This window comes from Bidens hawaiensis, unplaced genomic scaffold (genome assembly GCF_021521415.1).
Source record: "Bidens hawaiensis isolate Kalapana, Puna unplaced genomic scaffold, B.hawaiensis_p1.1 tig00001461_1, whole genome shotgun sequence".
Taxonomy (NCBI): Eukaryota; Viridiplantae; Streptophyta; class Magnoliopsida; order Asterales; family Asteraceae; genus Bidens; species Bidens hawaiensis.
The window spans coordinates 432,304-449,207 of record NW_027491082.1 but is presented as its reverse complement, the minus strand read 5'-3'; the positions used below and the strand labels follow the sequence as shown (position 1 = coordinate 449,207).

Genomic DNA, 16,904 nt, shown 5'->3' with positions numbered 1-16,904 from the left:
TAATCATATTCAAGAATCAAAAATCAGTATTTGGAACACATTCACATTCATATAATCAAGTAATCATAGAATCAATTTTGACTTTTACTTGTCTTGTTCCTCAAGCAACGGGTCCACACTTACAAAAGATGTGTACGATTTATTATATAAACGCCCGTTTAAAAAGGTCTTTCTTTCACCTTAATTAATTAATAATAATTATATATTGACAAGCAAAATCCTCGTACAAGTTTCTTTCTTCCTTCGTTAAATCTGGCAGACAGACGTTGATCGGATTTATTAAATCATAACATTAACATTAGCATGGTACGTTCTTCCTCTCTAATTCATGTTATTTATAATTATACTCCAGGAATTTATGATTATTTTTGCTTTGAATATATATGATCGTAAATATATATGACTCAAAGCTCTTTTTAATATTGTACGGAGTTTTGCTTACGACAATTTATGTTTGTGATGGGTAATTTTTTATTAGGTAATTATTCTCGTGTTGTCGTTGAAAATAGTGCTACCCGCTTAGTTAATCGTGTCTAAAATGTAAAAACCACCCCTAATTAACCCTTGTAACCCGTTTATCTAAACATGTCAAATGGCTTGCTGGTTAAGTGGGATGCTAACAGCTTGACATGTTAATTCTTGATCAACCCGTTTACCGAAATCCAACCTGAACATGACCTTTTTTTGTAAACCACACGTCTACTTATTTTTTAAGACTCAACCCTAACCCATTTATTTTCATGTCCGGTTTGTGTCATATTACAAATTTCCATCCCTAGGTTGGATATTATGAGTTGTTGATATGTAAGTAACAGGAAGTCAGGAATGAGATATAAACAAATGACAATTTTTTCATTTCAGAATCAATAATATGTTGACAACCGCAAGAACCACATAATGCACTTATACATATATAAGTATAATTAAAATAAGAGGAGAGAGAAGTGGCAGTTACATAACTGTGTTAGTGTGTTATGTAACATTCAAAGTGCTACGTATTCGTGCATTATGCAGTTCTCACAGTTCTCAACATATTATATGTTTTGAAATGAACGCCACCTCTTATAAAGACAACTCAAAGAACAGTTCTATAGTTTCAGCTTGTCAGTTTAGCAAAAATTAGTCTTATAAAGCTTGCAAACCTTATGCATCATTAACTTGTTTCCACAGGCCGCCAAGATTCTTGCAAATTTGATTGTTTTGGGCTCTGGAGTAGTAGCTAGGGCTTTCGTTCAAGCGTACCGCCAGGCGCTTCTAAGTAAGTTCTCAATTTTTCTATGTGAAATCTGTTAAAATAAATGTTGCTTCCAAAATCCAAATGAGTCTGTTGGACTTAACCCTAACGGGCCAACCTTAACTTGGGCTCACTTAAATTGGGCCCAACCCAAATGGGCCCAAAATGTTGGCTTTAGGCCCAATATTACTTTTTGCCAAATTTCAAATCATTGGTTTAAAGTCATTGGTGCATTACATCATGGATGTTATTCAACATCATGTTGTATAGGCTCAGATGCATAATTGCATACCTTTTAGGAGTGGTATCACTTTTACTTTTTGGATTGTGGAATTTGTATCATTTGGGCATGTGTTCTTTATGTAATCATGTTATATGCATATTCTAAATAAAGAAGTAATCATATAGGTGAAAGTTAACTCATCTGGATGCTGAGTGGAAAAGTGTTAACACCGACTCATATGCGCACTTGTTTATTAACAACTGCTTTTTTATTGCTTTTAACATTATGGAAAAGTTAAAAATGTCTAAAATTGTCTTAACATGTTAAGAAATAATTATATATTTATTTATTGTTTTTTTTGGTAAATTGCAGATGCATCAAAATCAGGTGTTGCTCAAGAAACGTTACAAAATGCGGCCCGTAGAGGAAGCAAGGTTATGACTGAGCAAGAGGCCAGACAAATTCTTGGCGTCACCGAGTGTTCATCTTGGGAAGAAATTGCACAGGTTAGTATTTACTTATGAATGGTTCATAAAGGTCAAACAGGTCACTTCACGTTTGTTTCATTTCTAAATGGTAAACTAAAGTAAATAGTTAAACGGGTCAAAATGGGTTGGAACTTGGAAGTTGGCCAAAATGTATGTTTGCATAAAACCCTCTTTATCTTTAGTAATTATTTGGATGAAACTTATACATTCACATATGTTTAACGCTCAGATAATGTATTGTTTTCGTTTCCAGAAATACGATAATCTGTTTGAACAAAATACCAAGAGCGGGAGTTTTTATTTGCAGTCGAAAGTACACCGGGCCAAAGAGTGCCTGGAGCTGTTTTATCAAGCTAAAGATCACCCGGGACACAATGCCGGTTAAAATGACTGAATCGCCCTTGTATAGTTATATATTGCGTGATCATTAGAAGGATAAGTTTTGTACTCCTTAACTATGTCATGGGCAATTTATTATTTCTTATCAATTTATTTTGACTGTACTAGTTGGTAGGAGAGTTAGTAGTAATAGAAGATTAAGTCTAGTTTATTGAGAAAAGATATATTTTAAATCTCAAATATAAATTATTGGCTCTATATACCTTTTCTATTTCAATTTATAAATGAAGTCCCATAATTTGATATAACCAAACAAGAAGTTTGGAATAAACAACTATGCAAAACATATATCACATCTTATTTCAAACGCTGTTCAAAAACATTCGGTTTCTTCTATAACAAAAAACCTAATAAAAATATTTATATATATAATACGTGAGACACTGGCGGCCACGAGTCGTCCGTCGAAACATCTGCACCTTGTTCACGGACTTCACCTCTACAATACTACTCGTTCACTTCCTCCTCATTTCTTCCGTGCCACGCAATCCGGACAAGGGGCACAAACCTCCCGTTAAAGATGCTCTAAATAACCAAAATACAGTATCAATTTGAAATATTAGAATTATAAAAAAAACTGATTAAATGTTAATCATTTTAATTCTTATTAATAATTATAATTTTAAATTGATCCAAAAACTGGATTATGAACATACTTACAATATGAGAAATTGACAAGGAATATTTTTATTCTAAAACATATTTGCAAAATATAAAAGTGTATTCACAACCTTTATCTGTAATATATATAAATGAAAACCCTAAAATCCTACGTGTCGTGATGTGGTCGTTCTTCCCTTTTATGGAAGCCACTAGATTGCTTGATTTTTAAATGGTGACATCTCATTGATTTAACCCAAATTCATGGGTATGAGTCTTACCAAAACCAGATAGCTCTTAAACGGGTTATAATATTTCATTAAATTAAAAATTAATCTTACCAATTATTTGATATGAAAATCCTATAAAATAGGGATATACTAAATTTTAATATCCAATTTAAAAAGAAAAATATACTATTTATAGTAAAAAACATAAGCGGGTCATGAGTTACCAAATTCAGATAGCTTTTAAACGGGTTATAACATATCATTTATTTATGAAACCCTTTCATCTTCAAACCATAAGTATATTATTAACTTTTTATAATAAAGAAAATTAAATATTAAAAAACGAAAAATGTAAAACAACCATTCTCTCAGCCATCAGATTGCTTTATTTGTAAATGAAGGCTTCTCACACATTTAACTCGAATTAACGGGTAAAGGTCTCACCAAACTCAAACTATATATATATATATATTAAAAACGAATAAGGTAAAATAACTCCGTAATACGGGAGATAAAATGTAATATAAAATATAATACAACATCTAAGCATATTTGCCACCTAGAAAAGCAAAAGATTAGTAAAAGTTTATATAAAGAAAGCATTTTTACATAAGGAAATGGATTTCTTGAACAAAATACATGAATCCTATAAATTTGTGTGTCTGCATAGACAGACGCCATTAAAGCACAATCACTACCGAACCCTTATCCGCCTCTCGTCTCGACTCAACAGGTGCGTAAGTAATTCATGCCCTTTTGCCTCTATTGTTCAATTTTCAGTGTTTGTTGATTGATCTTCATCTGTTACTTGTTTCAGATTTTGTTTTGTTGTACAATTTATGTAGAAAACGAACATTTGTGATCATGGGTATTGGGTATTTGTAGCTCATTTGTTAATGGTAATGAATACACTTTTGATTTTATATCTGAATCAAACTTTTGATACTTCATCTTTTTTTTTTTTTTTTTTTTTGAAATAATCATCATTGATTACTTGAGTGTGAGTATGGGAAGTTTAATCAATTGTTATGATATATGTGTTTGTACTTGATTGTTCAATATTAAAATTCATGATAGATTGCTTGTATTTGAAAGCCTACATAACCCCTTCTTTCACCTTGATATCAACTTAAAGGTTTCAGGAGAGCCATTCATTCTAATTGTTAACAAACCCCGCAAAAAAACATACGGCCATACGGGTCATATGATGTTGTCAGTGGTCATCTAAGTAATTTTCTGTTAATTAAAGACATTGTACGGTCCTGATTTGCTCTCATGAGACCCATATGACCATTTTCCCCGTGTATGGCACATGAATGGTGTCACGATAGTGTATCAGTGACGCAACCTTATTATAATCACTTATTCTGAATAATTTTATATCGGTGTTTTAGTTAAAGAGTGTTTGCATCCTTCTTCTGGAAAATGAAGAAGGCCTTCGATCAAACCGTCAGGGACATGTACGTTTAATATGTTTTTCAATATTAGTAAAAATTGTAACCTTATTACTTATTAGTCATGGTGTTTAATTTTCTATTTATATAATTTGTTTCATGTAGTAAGCGAGGTGTTAACAAGAAAGTTCTCAAAGTTCCTTCAATAGAACAAAAGGTTCTTGATGCTACAAGTAATGAGTTGTGGGGCCCACATGGGTCACTTCTTGCTGATATTGCAATCGCTTCGCGAAACTAATATGGCATGCTTATTTTTTTCATTACAAATTGAAAACTAACATCTTTTGTTGCTGCAAATATTAATTTGGGTTTTATGCGTATGCAGCCATGAATACCAAATGATCATGTCTGTTATCTGGAAGCGTATGGATGATACTGGAAAAAATTGGCGCCACGTGTACAAGGTTTGGACTCTTCACATGTGAAATCATATCCAATTCGAGTTGTAGCCAAAGTGCCAAACTATTATTATAAATAACTAATGTTAGATGCTATTGCAAAAAAGTATATTATATCTTTGATATTATTATTTTCTTATTACTAGTTGTTTTGGAGGTTAAATGCATTAAAATATGCTTGGGGTGACTTTGGAAAACTGGACATGTAGACGAACCGAACGCTCAGTGAGCCGTTCGGCGAGAAGTTCATTTATTTAATAGACGAACGAACATGAACAAAATATCTGTTTCATTTTGTTAAACGAAAGAACATGAACCCGTGTCAAGTTTGCTAATTTATGTTTGTTAGTTTACAGCTAAACATAAGTTCATTAGTTTACGTTCGTTAATATATTCATTTAAAATTTATTAGACCCATTACAATTTAATCTAGTTTCAATATCCTTTTAGGCTCAGCACATTATTGTCACATTTGCTTTTAATTAGCCCAATGATGTTCATTCATCTATGTTCAATTAGGTTTCTTTTTTTTTTCGTTCATGAACCGTTCATTTATACTGGTATTCTGGTAATGAACGAACATAAACGAACACGAACACATTCATTTCTTAATGAACAGACACGAACAAGAAAACCCCATTCGCTTACTTGTTCGTGTTCGATCGTTTGATTGGTTGTAAGTATGGAGAACCTGAACATGCTGCGTTCGTGTTCATTCGGTTCATTTGCATGCCTACAGAAAATGTAACAAGGGTTTGACTTTCTTGCTTTTGCACCAGGGTTTGACCGTTCTTGAATACCTTGTAGCAAATGGGTCGGAGCGGGTCATAGATGAGATTAGGGAACATTCTTACCAGATAACGGTATAGTTTTTGAAACTTATTATTACCTTATAATAACGTTTATCATTTTCTTTACTAAAAATTTGATTTTTACTTTTATATTTCAGTCACTGTCAGATTTTCAGTATCTTGATCATCACGGTCGGGATCAGGGGAACAATGTAAGGAAGAAGTCACAAAGTCTCGTGGCTCTTGTGAACGATAAAGAAAGACTACAGGAAGTTAGGCAGAAGGCTGCTGCAAACTGGGACAAGTGAGTTAGTTAAATAGTAAAACCTGAGCATATCATTGTTATTGTTAATTATTATTTAATGAGACTTGATTGCGGCATTCCAATTAGGTTCCATAGCACATCGGGAAGCGGGAAGTACAGGCCTGGATCTCATCCGGGGGCTGGAGGTTATGATGATAACCGCTATGAAGGTCGTTATGGTGGTTATGATGATGGTGGATACCGTTATGGAGAAGAACGTTACGACCGGGATCAATATCGGGATGATGATTATCGAGGTAGAAGAAGTGTTGACGGCGACGTTTATAGCCGAAGAAGCAGAAGCTCGGATCGAGACCGAGAACGAGCTTATGAAGATGGTGGGCCATATTCTTCGAGGTACTTGAAACGGGTCGGGTCAGGTTGAAACGGGTCAGAGTTGGGTGAGCCCGAACCCTTTTTTGTCCACAAATATTATACATTTTTATTTCTATTTTATTTAATTGTAGAGAAAGCAACGCGAAAGGTGAGGATCAATCTTATGATGGAAGGTAATCTAATTATCCACTGTTTGTGTTCTTTTATCGGTACTTGTTTTACCTTAATATTATGTTTTTATTTTTTATTTTTGGTTTCGGGTAGGCAATTTGAGCAAAAATCCCCTGAACAAAATTCTGGGGTACCTCCTAGTTATGAAGATGCTGTGGCGGGTGATCATAGCCCCATTCAGAGGTATACTTTTGGCCTATATGTTGACAATTTTGACCTGGTTGACTTATTTTGACCTGCCTGTTTTTTATACCATTTGAAGGGATGGAGAGTCAAAATCTGTATCCCTGCCGCCTGTGACCACCAGCCGGCTGACGGCTCCTGCTGTTGTTCCATCGCCTGTAGCCGCCACACCTCCACCTGTAGTCGCCACACCTCCACTTGTAGGCAGACCGAATAATGAAACAAATGGATTTGATGAATTTGATCCCCGTGGTTCATTTCCTGGTTAAAAAAAATCCCTTTTATATTTGTTAGTGTTTCTTTATACGTGCTTTAATATTTAAAATTTTGGTATGGACAACAGCGGGCCCACCAGCACCGGATGGTACTGAAACCGATCTGTTCGGTTCTTCATCGGGTCCTTTCTCTTTGAACTCGCTGGCTCTCGTTCCTGTTACAGTTCGCGCTTCTGAAGCTTCATTTTCAGCCAGTGGTTCTAATCAGGTGTGTTTCACAAACACAAAATACCTAAAATACCCTTTTACCGAATGTCTGACTTTTACTTTATGCAGCCATTTAATGATCCGTTTGGTGATGGCCCATTTAAAGCCGTCTCTTTGACAGATGGGTTTTCAGCCCCGACCCAGTCAACACCTGCCGCCAGTCAAAGTGTTGACCCGCCACAATCAACCGCTGTGATGCCGAACTCTGCCAGTAACTTTGGATATACGGGCGGGTTTGACCAAAATATTGATATCCTGACGGATCTTCTGCCACCATCCAGACCTTCACAAGTGGATTTACAATCTAGTTTCCAAGGTCAATCCGGTCAACCTTCATTTCAAGGAAGTCAACCTACACCGAACCAAGATAGTCAGCCTTCATATCCACCTCAAGGTAGTCAATTTATGTCGCACCCTGGTTTTCCACTTGGTCAAACCACGGGTCAAACAAGCTCTGGTTATCCCGCGTCCAATGGTCATCCCGCTCCTCAGAGTAACTTTTTATGGCGGTTTTGAACCTCATGGTTCATTGGCCCCAGTTCAACCCATTACTGCCACTTCAAGTTTCTATCAGCCGCTACAGGTTGTGTCCGGGCCTGCCCTCAACGCTTCAACGGGTGCTCTTGTTATAGCCCCGCAAGAACCTGACAAATTCGAGACTAAATCCACTGTTTGGGCTGATACATTGAACCGCGGGCTCGTTAACCTCAACATAGCTGGATGTAAGTTAACGGGTACCGCCCATTTTGTGTTGTTTAATTTTGATGTTGAACATATGTTAATAGTGAATCATTGTCGTATGAACAGCTAAAACGAACCCGTTGTCGGATATTGGAGTGGACTTTGAAGCTTTAAATAGGAAAGATAAGAGAATGGAGAAACCAAGTGCAACCACGGTTACATCAAATACAACCATTGGTAAGGCCATGGGTTTGGGTTCTGGAATTGGGCGTGCTGGTGCAGGGGCACTCAGACCCCAACCAAACCCCATGGTGGGCCCAGCATGGCTGCACCTGGCTATGGAGGCATGAACCAGCCCATGGGCCAGTTCCAAGTGCCTGGAACTTACAGCCCGATGATGGGACGAGGTTATGGTTATGGTCAACACCCGTATGGTGGTTATAGATAAGTTGAAGGGCAAATGAGTAATTTTACGCCCAGACGCGCTGTTCGAGAGTGAGAGATGATTTTAACCGGTGCAAAGATTTATTCTGATGGAAAGATGCAATCTTTGACCTTGATGTATGATTGTATCATGTAGCATTCATCTTGTAGGTATTGTATATGAAGAGGACATAACCAAACTCAGGTTGCCTCATAGAACAGTTTTTTGTCTTATTGATTGTTGAAGTCAATAAATATATTTCTATTTCACTTTTTAACATTGAGGTAAGTGACGGAGCCATGAACTTTACCAACGAGTTCAATTATCAAACAAATAAGCCTAATTAGCCTAGTGCTCGCATTTTAATAATCCCACGAGTGTTTACTTATTGTCTTCAATTCAAGTTGGTTTATCAGTTAAAAAGGCTTGATTAGGCTCATTTATTATGGATAACAAGAAGTGTGTTTACTAATGCAATACTGCATTGGTTTCATAAAAAGCTTATCATTACTTATTGACAGAATTACAAATTTTGTCCTTTAAAAAAAGCCAAAAACCGGTTCGTGTCCTTTTCTAAGTTTCCTTGCAGGCGGTGTACTTTAAACTTTTTTTTTCTACACGTTATGTCCTTTACGCTAACTGGGTTAGAAAAACTCAGTTAAATGCCCTCACGTGAGACGCATGTGAGGGCATTTTTGTCTTTTCACCTGTACCTGCAACTTCTTCAATATAACATTCATCTTCTTCACTCACTCTCTCTCTCTCTCTCTATAACATTCATAAGATTCAGAACTACCACCATCACCAACCAGCCACCACATGCCACCACCGCCATCACCACCCATCACCTGCTGTTGCGACCACTAATTTCCACCGGCAGCAGAAGGTTGAAATTGAATAGAGATTTGGGAGGCCACTAAAGATCCAAACCCAAACCCTAAATCATTTCACTGTTTGCAAACCCAAATCCCTTATTGATTCTCAATTATCTGCATTGTAGTTGCAAGCCCTAATTTTTATATATCAATCTATGGAGCCGTTGGTGGATGTGCGTGTATTGAATCAGAGCCGTTCATGAATTAGGGGTTGGGTGGCGGATGGTGATTAAGGGTTTGGTGTGGGTTATTGGGAAGGATGACGTGGAGGGTTTGTGGTGGTGGAGGAGGGAGGTGACGGTGAGGAGTGGTACGGCGGCGGTGGTGGTTTCAAAAACCCAGTGCTGCTGCAAGGGGTGTCACTGGGAAACCGAGGGTCGCCGGAGCACCTCCTATGCCTTATAAAAGATCATCAGAACTTCCAAGTTCGGCCGGCGGCGAGTAATCCACGTCGGCGACGGCGGCACAGGATGGTGAATAACGGTTTATTGGCTTTGATCGGAGGGGTAAAACGGTAAAACTGGCAGGTTCTAGGGTTTGTGATCGGAGAATAAGAATACGAGTGGCGAGATTTGGATGACGGTTGTTTCCGGCGAGTGGAGAGTGATGAAGCTGAGCTGAGAAGAAGTTGCAGGTACAGGTGAAAAGACAAAAATGCCCTCACATGCGTCTCACGTGAGGGCATTTAACTGAGTTTTTCTAACCCAGTTAGCGTAAAGGACATAACGTGTAGAAAAAAAAAGTTTAAAGTACACCGCCTGCAAGGAAACTTAGAAAAGGACACGAACCGGTTTTTGGCTTTTTTTAAAGGACAAAATTTGTAATTCTGTCTTACTTATTTGACCCGGATAAAGGAGGAAAATTGTGCGAAAATAAAATTTTGTGTCCAAACTCTTAACACCACATTTTAAAAACAAATTTTTTAGAAATTCATACACACATATCACTTTGTCAAGTTTATTTGAATAATAGTTGATAGGAATGCAATTAATTAATCTTTAAATCAGCCATTCACTTGTGTTCAAGTGATATGCACTTTGACCCCTAATTTCAACTATAATTCCTTAAAATTCATTGATAAAATAAATAGAAGAAGCTATTAGTATTGTTCATCATCAAAATAACTTCTCTAAAAATCAGCTTCCATGTCAAATAATCAAATCTTCTTGATCACTGTATCATCCCCTTTGCTAATGCTGCTAATACTAGCCACTAAATGTGTTTTGTTTGAACTCGCATCACCGGTTTCTTCATCTAAATATCTAGTTAGATCTGCTGTTTCATCTGCATTGTTTTCTCTATCGAACCTGCAGAAAGTCAACGTTGCAAATAAATAAATAAATAAACATTGTAATTTCACATGATAAAAGATGTTTTTTGCATCTTCTCTTTTTATACAACTTTTCATAATAAGTTTCATATTCATCCTTAGAAAAGATTGGTTAAGAATCATAAAGTTTTCTACTTTTTCACTATTGGAGGGTGTTTTGGTCATCTGACTAATAGTCAACGTTATATTAAGCAAGTCCTATTGTATTAACACGTACCCTGAATAAACAAGGAGCCCGATAGCAACGGCAACAAAGGCTACGAAATACATCCAATCAACCTGATGATCAAAATAAAAGGTCAAAGTCAAAAGTCAAAGCCAACATAATATTTTCTTTTCATTATAAGACTTTTACAAACCTTTTCATGGTAAGCAAAGATACGAATCAAGACCGACCACATGTCAGATGTCAGCAAAGACAGATTTAGCATTGTCGATCCACTCATCTACAAATGAAACAACAAGAATAAACAAAGGGCAAAAAAGTCACTGTAACTAGAAAACTTTTCAAAAATATAAACATTGCAGTTTTCAAATCATTACCTTTAACAAAACAGGGACACCTGAGTAAAATAGAAACATTGCTGCTGCAAATCCCATGTAAGGAAGCACCTAAAAAGTCAAACAAATAAATATCTAAGCTTAGAAATGGATATGTAAAGCGTTTATTATATCATAATTTATAAAGTCCAAATGCATATTAATAGCGTCTAGTTTTGTCATTTAAAAGACATGGTTGCAGATCAGTAGTAACATGGTTCTACGAAAAGTGCTTGACTAGTTGAATATTTGTCAAAAGTCTAAAATACGCTTTTATAAAAGATGTTAAAATAATTTGTAGTAACGACAATGGACAAGCAAGTAAATTTATCATGAAATCTTTCACAAAAAAAATATTGTTGCAATTTTCATGGGACGGAAGGATGTAACATTTATCTTTAGATTTCATAATAGTATATATTTATGTATGTATATATACGTATGTACATATACGTGTGTGTGTGTATACATATCCAAACATTTGTGTGTATAGAGAAAGATGGAGAGATTACAGATCCAGCAGACCAATGGATGGATTTGAGTTCCTCACGCTCAAGTATGCTTCTATTGACATTGTTAAAGAGCACAACCATGAAGCAAAGAAAGACTATTGTAGTATAATATAGTAATTCGCACACACACACATACACACACACAAGCAATTTGACTATGAAATGATTAAGGATACATTTGAATGCCACTGAATATAGCACCGAATAGTCCCAACATCGCCATAAGTTCAATCCTATCAGCGGTTTTCACAAAGAACTCCTGCACAAGGATAAAAACGTTTAATATTAAGATTGACTTTAGTCAACACACACACACGCCACAAATATATGTAAATCAGCATATCATACAAGTCAACGACTATCAAGAAACTAATGCATCCCTTTGACCAAAAACAAAACGCTTACCTCGCTAACATTACTAACAGCATAAAGTGTGGCCCCCGCAACCACCAAAAAGTCCCCCTTAATAGGATTGCTTCCGCTTTCTAAGAAGGTAATACATAAATATTAGGGAAATTGCAAGTAAATTTTAAATTAATGAATTTAACTAAAAGTGTATGGTTTTCTATAGCATGACAATATACTTACGTGAGCGGTCATCTGCATGAACATCTGAGAAAATAACAAGCACAAGACCAGCAATACAAATGGCAACACCTGCGATTTTCTTGTACCTGTATTTTGTCTTTAGGAAGAGCCACGTCAGCAGTATGACCGAGGGGATTGACCAACAATCAAGTAACATTATACTCGTTATTGATGTGTACTGATACGCCTTAACCACTGTTGACCAGAAGAAATAAAAGTCAACATACTTTGCACTTATAAACTTTCATTATGTTACAGAATTCTTACCAAGATAATTTGCCTCTACATCTACAAGTCCAAGAAGTAGATAATAATACCATCTGGCCTGAAAATGATTTAATAAAATGGAACAGAATTTGTCAAAAGGTAACCGCTTGTGCACAGAATTGTCTAAATAACTCGTTAAAACAATGAAAAAACCAACACCCAATGATAGCAGGGTACCTGTAGTTAGGCCTCTAAACGTTCATTGGACCGCTCATAAACTATTTGGTGAAAAGTTCATTTATGTTCGTTTATTTATAAATAAACAAGCATGAACAAAAAACTTTGTTCATTCAGTGATATGAACCAATTTGCGCATGTTCATTAGTTTACATTGTTTAAGTTCGTTTATGTTCGTTAACATTCATTTAAAATTTTTTAGCCCATTACGCGTTAAATAACTTTAAAGTTCAACTTTGTTGTTCACATTTACTTTTATTGGTTTTAATTCATTTATGTTTGTTCATATATGTTTAGTTATGTTCGTCCGTTTCGTAAACCGTTCATTTATATTGTTAACAAACGAACACAAAAATATTCATTTCTTTAACAAACGAACACGAACAAGAAAACTTTGTTCATTTAAATGTTCTTGTTCGGTCGTTTGTTCGGTTAAAGTTAAACGAGTGAACAGCCATGAACATAAATAAGCAAATACATAATGAAAATGAGTAAATAGTTACCTTCAGCCCACTTCCTCTGTATATTAAGATTCCTCCATAAACAATTGCTAGCATCACATAGTTAGCTAAAGACTGTGAAGTAGGTGCATTGATCCCTGTGTTACAAAATAAGCCATAAATAAATTATATACAATGATCCCTTATAAAAACAACACAAAAATGGTATGAATTTAGAACATGCTTTTATCACTTTATGTCTTAAATCATTTAAAATATCTGCCAAGTGAGTGAGATCTTATTATAAAAAAATGGTTCTTTTTTTGTATTCATATATCTCAATATAGCTAATTCCATATTCTAGTGTGTTTTTGGCACTTTTCACAACAAAAAAGGTTAATTTGTCAAGTATGGTGCTTAAAAAAGTTCATTACTCAAAAAAGTTAATCAAACACAAAAAAACATAACTTCATGTAACTTAGTAAATTACTAAATTACAACTTGCAGCATCAAATACCTTCACTTTCCACATGCTAAATAAAGATAAAAACACATCATTAAAGACCACTAAAGAGGCCATTTTTTATCAAACAAAAAACCCCTTTCTGCATAATTCAATATTATTACTTTTATGACAAATCAAACACCTTCATAAAAAACCACAATTTGGTCAATTTAAACAAAAATAACCAGAAAACACAAACCAAACAGAGCCCAGATAACCAAAACCACAAACCTCTTCTAGCAAGCTCAGATGATGAAAACCCAGTGGATGTAATAAGAAGTGAAAGAATCTGTCCCAACACAAGACCAACCACTATCTTGTTCCCCAAAATCTCCTTCAAATTAACCATGATTAATTAAAAAGACTCCACCAACCACTATCTTGTTCCCCAAAATCTCCTTCAAGAAAACCCAATTCAAGAAACCTCAATTTGGGTACTTTAAAACCCAAAAACACAAAAAAGATTGTGAATTTGAAATACCCAGCTGGGGATATTAAGTGGGTAGGTTTGGAAAGTGAAGAAGAGTTGAAATCATCGAAGAAAAATGGTTGCTTTAGTCGGAAAGTAGCAAGTCAACCTCAATGATGCGATGTTAAATAAATAGGTGTAGAAATGTAGAATCAAGAATGAGATGGTTGAATACGAGAGTTTAATAAATAAAAAAGTAATAATAATAATTAAAAGAATGGCTGTAAACAAGTCCAAAAGGTTTTATGGAGTGACTGCGACCAGAGATCTCGAGCCGCAGACATTGGTCATTGGGGACTCAATAATTTGGTCATTTTTGCTTTTTTGGTTTTATGCTATTTCTATTTCTTTTTTATTCTTTAAGCATATGTGCTACTTTTTTAGATTTGGGAAACATTGAATATGGTATTAATTCAGGTTGAATTTTGTTTTTCTTTTTAACGACGATTTTTTTGTGTGTTAGGCTCCTCAAATATGAAGAGCTTTGTTGTCTTACTTTGGTCAGATCATATTGATTTAGTCGGGCTCACATCAGGTTCATAGTTTGGCGTGGGCGTTCCCTGAGGAAACCATACCGCCAGCGGTGGAGCCACATGGGCTTTACTGGGTTCGCCTGAACCCGGCCAATTTTTGGTTTCATATATAACCTATATTTACGATTAAATGAGTGAACTCATTCTTTTCTGGCAAGCGAATCCAACGTCGTTTTAAAAAAGTATGGAACCCATTGATTAAGAAAAAAATAGTTAAAAAGGATTTTTTAGTAATGAATAATATTCTATAAAATATAAAAATATTTAAAAAAAAACTACAAATTAGTAAAAATGTTATTAATCAACCAATAATAACTCACATATGTTATATAGATTATTATAAAAAAAGCCTAAATTATTAATAATATGGGTTAATAAGCTCTACGTAACTAGCATTAAACATAATACTAAAATAAAAATTAAATAGAAAAATAGCCAAACATAATGACTGGGAATTTTTTTTTATATCAACCAGGTCCAGACTGTAGCCTCTTTCACCGGTTCAAGCCGAAAACAACGATGATGTACATTTGTTATGGTAGTGATATTGTGTTTTATTTATTTGACCGAATGACCGATTCAACCCATCCGGGCCCAGAAACTTTGACGCTAGAAAAGATCGAGCACCTAAAAATTTCAAACCCATAAGAGAATTTCTGGCACAGCCACTGCATCCCGTCAGCTGTTATTTGATAGTCATTATGCCATCACAAGAACAGAACTCTCTTACGTACCACACGGTGAAACGAAAACTTGAGTGAGTCTTATGAATTTAATGGATGTTTGAAAGAATAAAGATATGAACTTCAATTGTACAAAATTTAATCATATCTCTCCAAATATTCATGCTTAACTATTTGAAATTCAATGCTAATTTACATTTATTGAAGATAATTTATGAGAACACAGCTCATGGATGGTAGCGGAGGCAGTGATTAACACGGAAGAAAAACTTAATTTAATATACGACTTGATAAACTAAATTTTTTTATTATAGATATAAATTGATAATTGAAGAAACGTGGATCGGCTCACTGGTAGCAGATCAACTTTCCTCGGGTGTGATTATGCTGTTTCACCGATGGTCTTCAGGAACACGAGATCTTTAACCTACAAAATGAGCAACACCGTAAACTTACCCCTCAGAAAGGGACAGAGGGGTCCTCTTTGGGGTAACCCTCCGGTGTGAGAATAAGAGTTTGTAGGAGAATATATGATAATTTGAATATGTAATAGCTTAGTACAGCTTAGTATTGCTTGATAGTACTTGATATGTGTAATAATGTGTAATACTGTGTACTTTTTCTGCGTAATATATTGTGTACCTCTTCTTGTGGAAGTGGTGTGGTATTTATAGTGCTAGGGTTTCCCAATGATTGGGCTCAGATTCCGTTAGGGCCTTTTGGCCTCCTCCTATTGCTTTGCGCCACGTGTCCTTGGGACACCTGGTACTTTTTCATTGATTATCCTCTGACTCAGGTATTTTACCTGACTCGTGTGCAATCACGTGGTGGCACATGGGTTTTGCTGAGTTGTCCACCTTTCATTGGCAGCTGTCAACATCAGCATATTCTTATCCGTTAAGGGATATCTTCTGGAAGGTTGTCTGACTAGTACAATCAAGGTTGTCCTTATCCTGATTTGGATAAGGACGAGGTTGATTATGTACACGTGTGATACGCGCCTATCCTGAGGATGCGCGAAGTCTTCCCTTTATTCTCATGCGCAGATGTTTCATGCGCAGATGTGATGCACAAGCATGTAATATGCGTCACGCGCGGATGCGCCACGCGCAGATGCGCCATGCGCAAATGTGATATGCGTGAGCATGTATGATGCGTGAGCATGTGATATGCGCCACGCACGATGTGATATGCGTGAGCATATATGGTGCGTGAGCATGTGATACGCGTGAGCATATGTGATGCGTGAGCATATGTGATGCTTGAGCATATGTGATATGCGTAAGCATGTGATGCTTGAGCATATGTGATATGCGTGAGCATATGTGATGCTTGAGCATATGTGATATGCGCTGTGCGCATAGGTTTTGGCTTTGTGCCCTCATAATATCTTGATTTCAAGCGTCTTGTCTATATCTTGCGGGCTGACCCGCCTCGCTCGATGTTGAGGCGGGTACATACCTCTTCAAGCCCCCCAGTCTAATGTGTGTCTTATCTCGCGCGAGCGAGGTAAGAGAGATATTAGACTTAATGGTTTGCTCTTTTGATAGGGTTTTGTCTTTTTCCTTTTTGTTTCTCATCGTTGCG

At 36.0% G+C, this 16,904-nt stretch overlaps 2 protein-coding genes and 1 pseudogene across 3 annotated transcripts; 2 read left to right on the top strand and 1 right to left on the bottom strand.

Moving 5' to 3' along the window:
* Positions 1-1,008: 1,008 nt before the first annotated feature.
* Positions 1,009-2,404, top strand: LOC143578214 (mitochondrial import inner membrane translocase subunit PAM16 like 2-like). Its single transcript, XM_077061870.1, has 4 exons — positions 1,009-1,013; positions 1,134-1,258; positions 1,830-1,963; positions 2,199-2,404. The coding sequence occupies exons 1-4, from the start codon at positions 1,009-1,011 to the stop codon at positions 2,328-2,330; spliced, it is 396 nt and encodes a 131-aa protein (XP_076917985.1). The 3' UTR covers positions 2,331-2,404.
* Positions 2,405-4,574: 2,170 nt separating this feature from the next.
* LOC143576452 (clathrin interactor EPSIN 3-like) lies at positions 4,575-8,467 on the top strand (annotated as a pseudogene). The gene is made up of 12 exons (XR_013142953.1): positions 4,575-4,634; positions 4,734-4,865; positions 4,954-5,032; positions 5,806-5,889; positions 5,976-6,121; positions 6,209-6,478; positions 6,589-6,630; positions 6,722-6,811; positions 6,891-7,075; positions 7,155-7,294; positions 7,363-8,015; positions 8,101-8,467. The product of XR_013142953.1 is annotated as a clathrin interactor EPSIN 3-like (transcript).
* A 1,797-nt stretch (positions 8,468-10,264) lies between these two features.
* On the bottom strand, positions 10,265-13,997 carry LOC143576445 (uncharacterized). The gene is made up of 11 exons (XM_077060535.1): positions 13,864-13,997; positions 13,191-13,285; positions 12,511-12,568; positions 12,244-12,438; positions 12,061-12,140; positions 11,832-11,914; positions 11,656-11,707; positions 11,147-11,215; positions 10,963-11,049; positions 10,821-10,882; positions 10,265-10,580 (listed from the first exon to the last, which is right to left on the bottom strand). Exons 1-11 carry the CDS (start codon positions 13,979-13,981, stop codon positions 10,430-10,432), a joined length of 1,050 nt encoding a protein of 349 aa, XP_076916650.1. The 5' UTR covers positions 13,982-13,997; the 3' UTR covers positions 10,265-10,429.
* Between the last annotated feature and the right edge of the window lie 2,907 nt (positions 13,998-16,904).

Coding starts and splice junctions, on each gene's coding strand:
- LOC143576445 (XM_077060535.1), bottom strand. CDS start 13,981: ATGGTTAATTTGAAGGAGATTTTGGGGAACAAGATAGTGGTTGGTCTT. Junction 10,883..10,962: donor TCTTTGCTTACCATGAAAAG/GTTTGTAAAAGT, acceptor TTTGATCATCAG/GTTGATTGGATGTATTTCGT. Junction 10,581..10,820: donor GGGCTCCTTGTTTATTCAGG/GTACGTGTTAAT, acceptor GACTTTCTGCAG/GTTCGATAGAGAAAACAATG.
- LOC143578214 (XM_077061870.1), top strand. Junction 1,259..1,829: donor GTACCGCCAGGCGCTTCTAA/GTAAGTTCTCAA, acceptor GGTAAATTGCAG/ATGCATCAAAATCAGGTGTT. Junction 1,964..2,198: donor CTTGGGAAGAAATTGCACAG/GTTAGTATTTAC, acceptor TTTCGTTTCCAG/AAATACGATAATCTGTTTGA.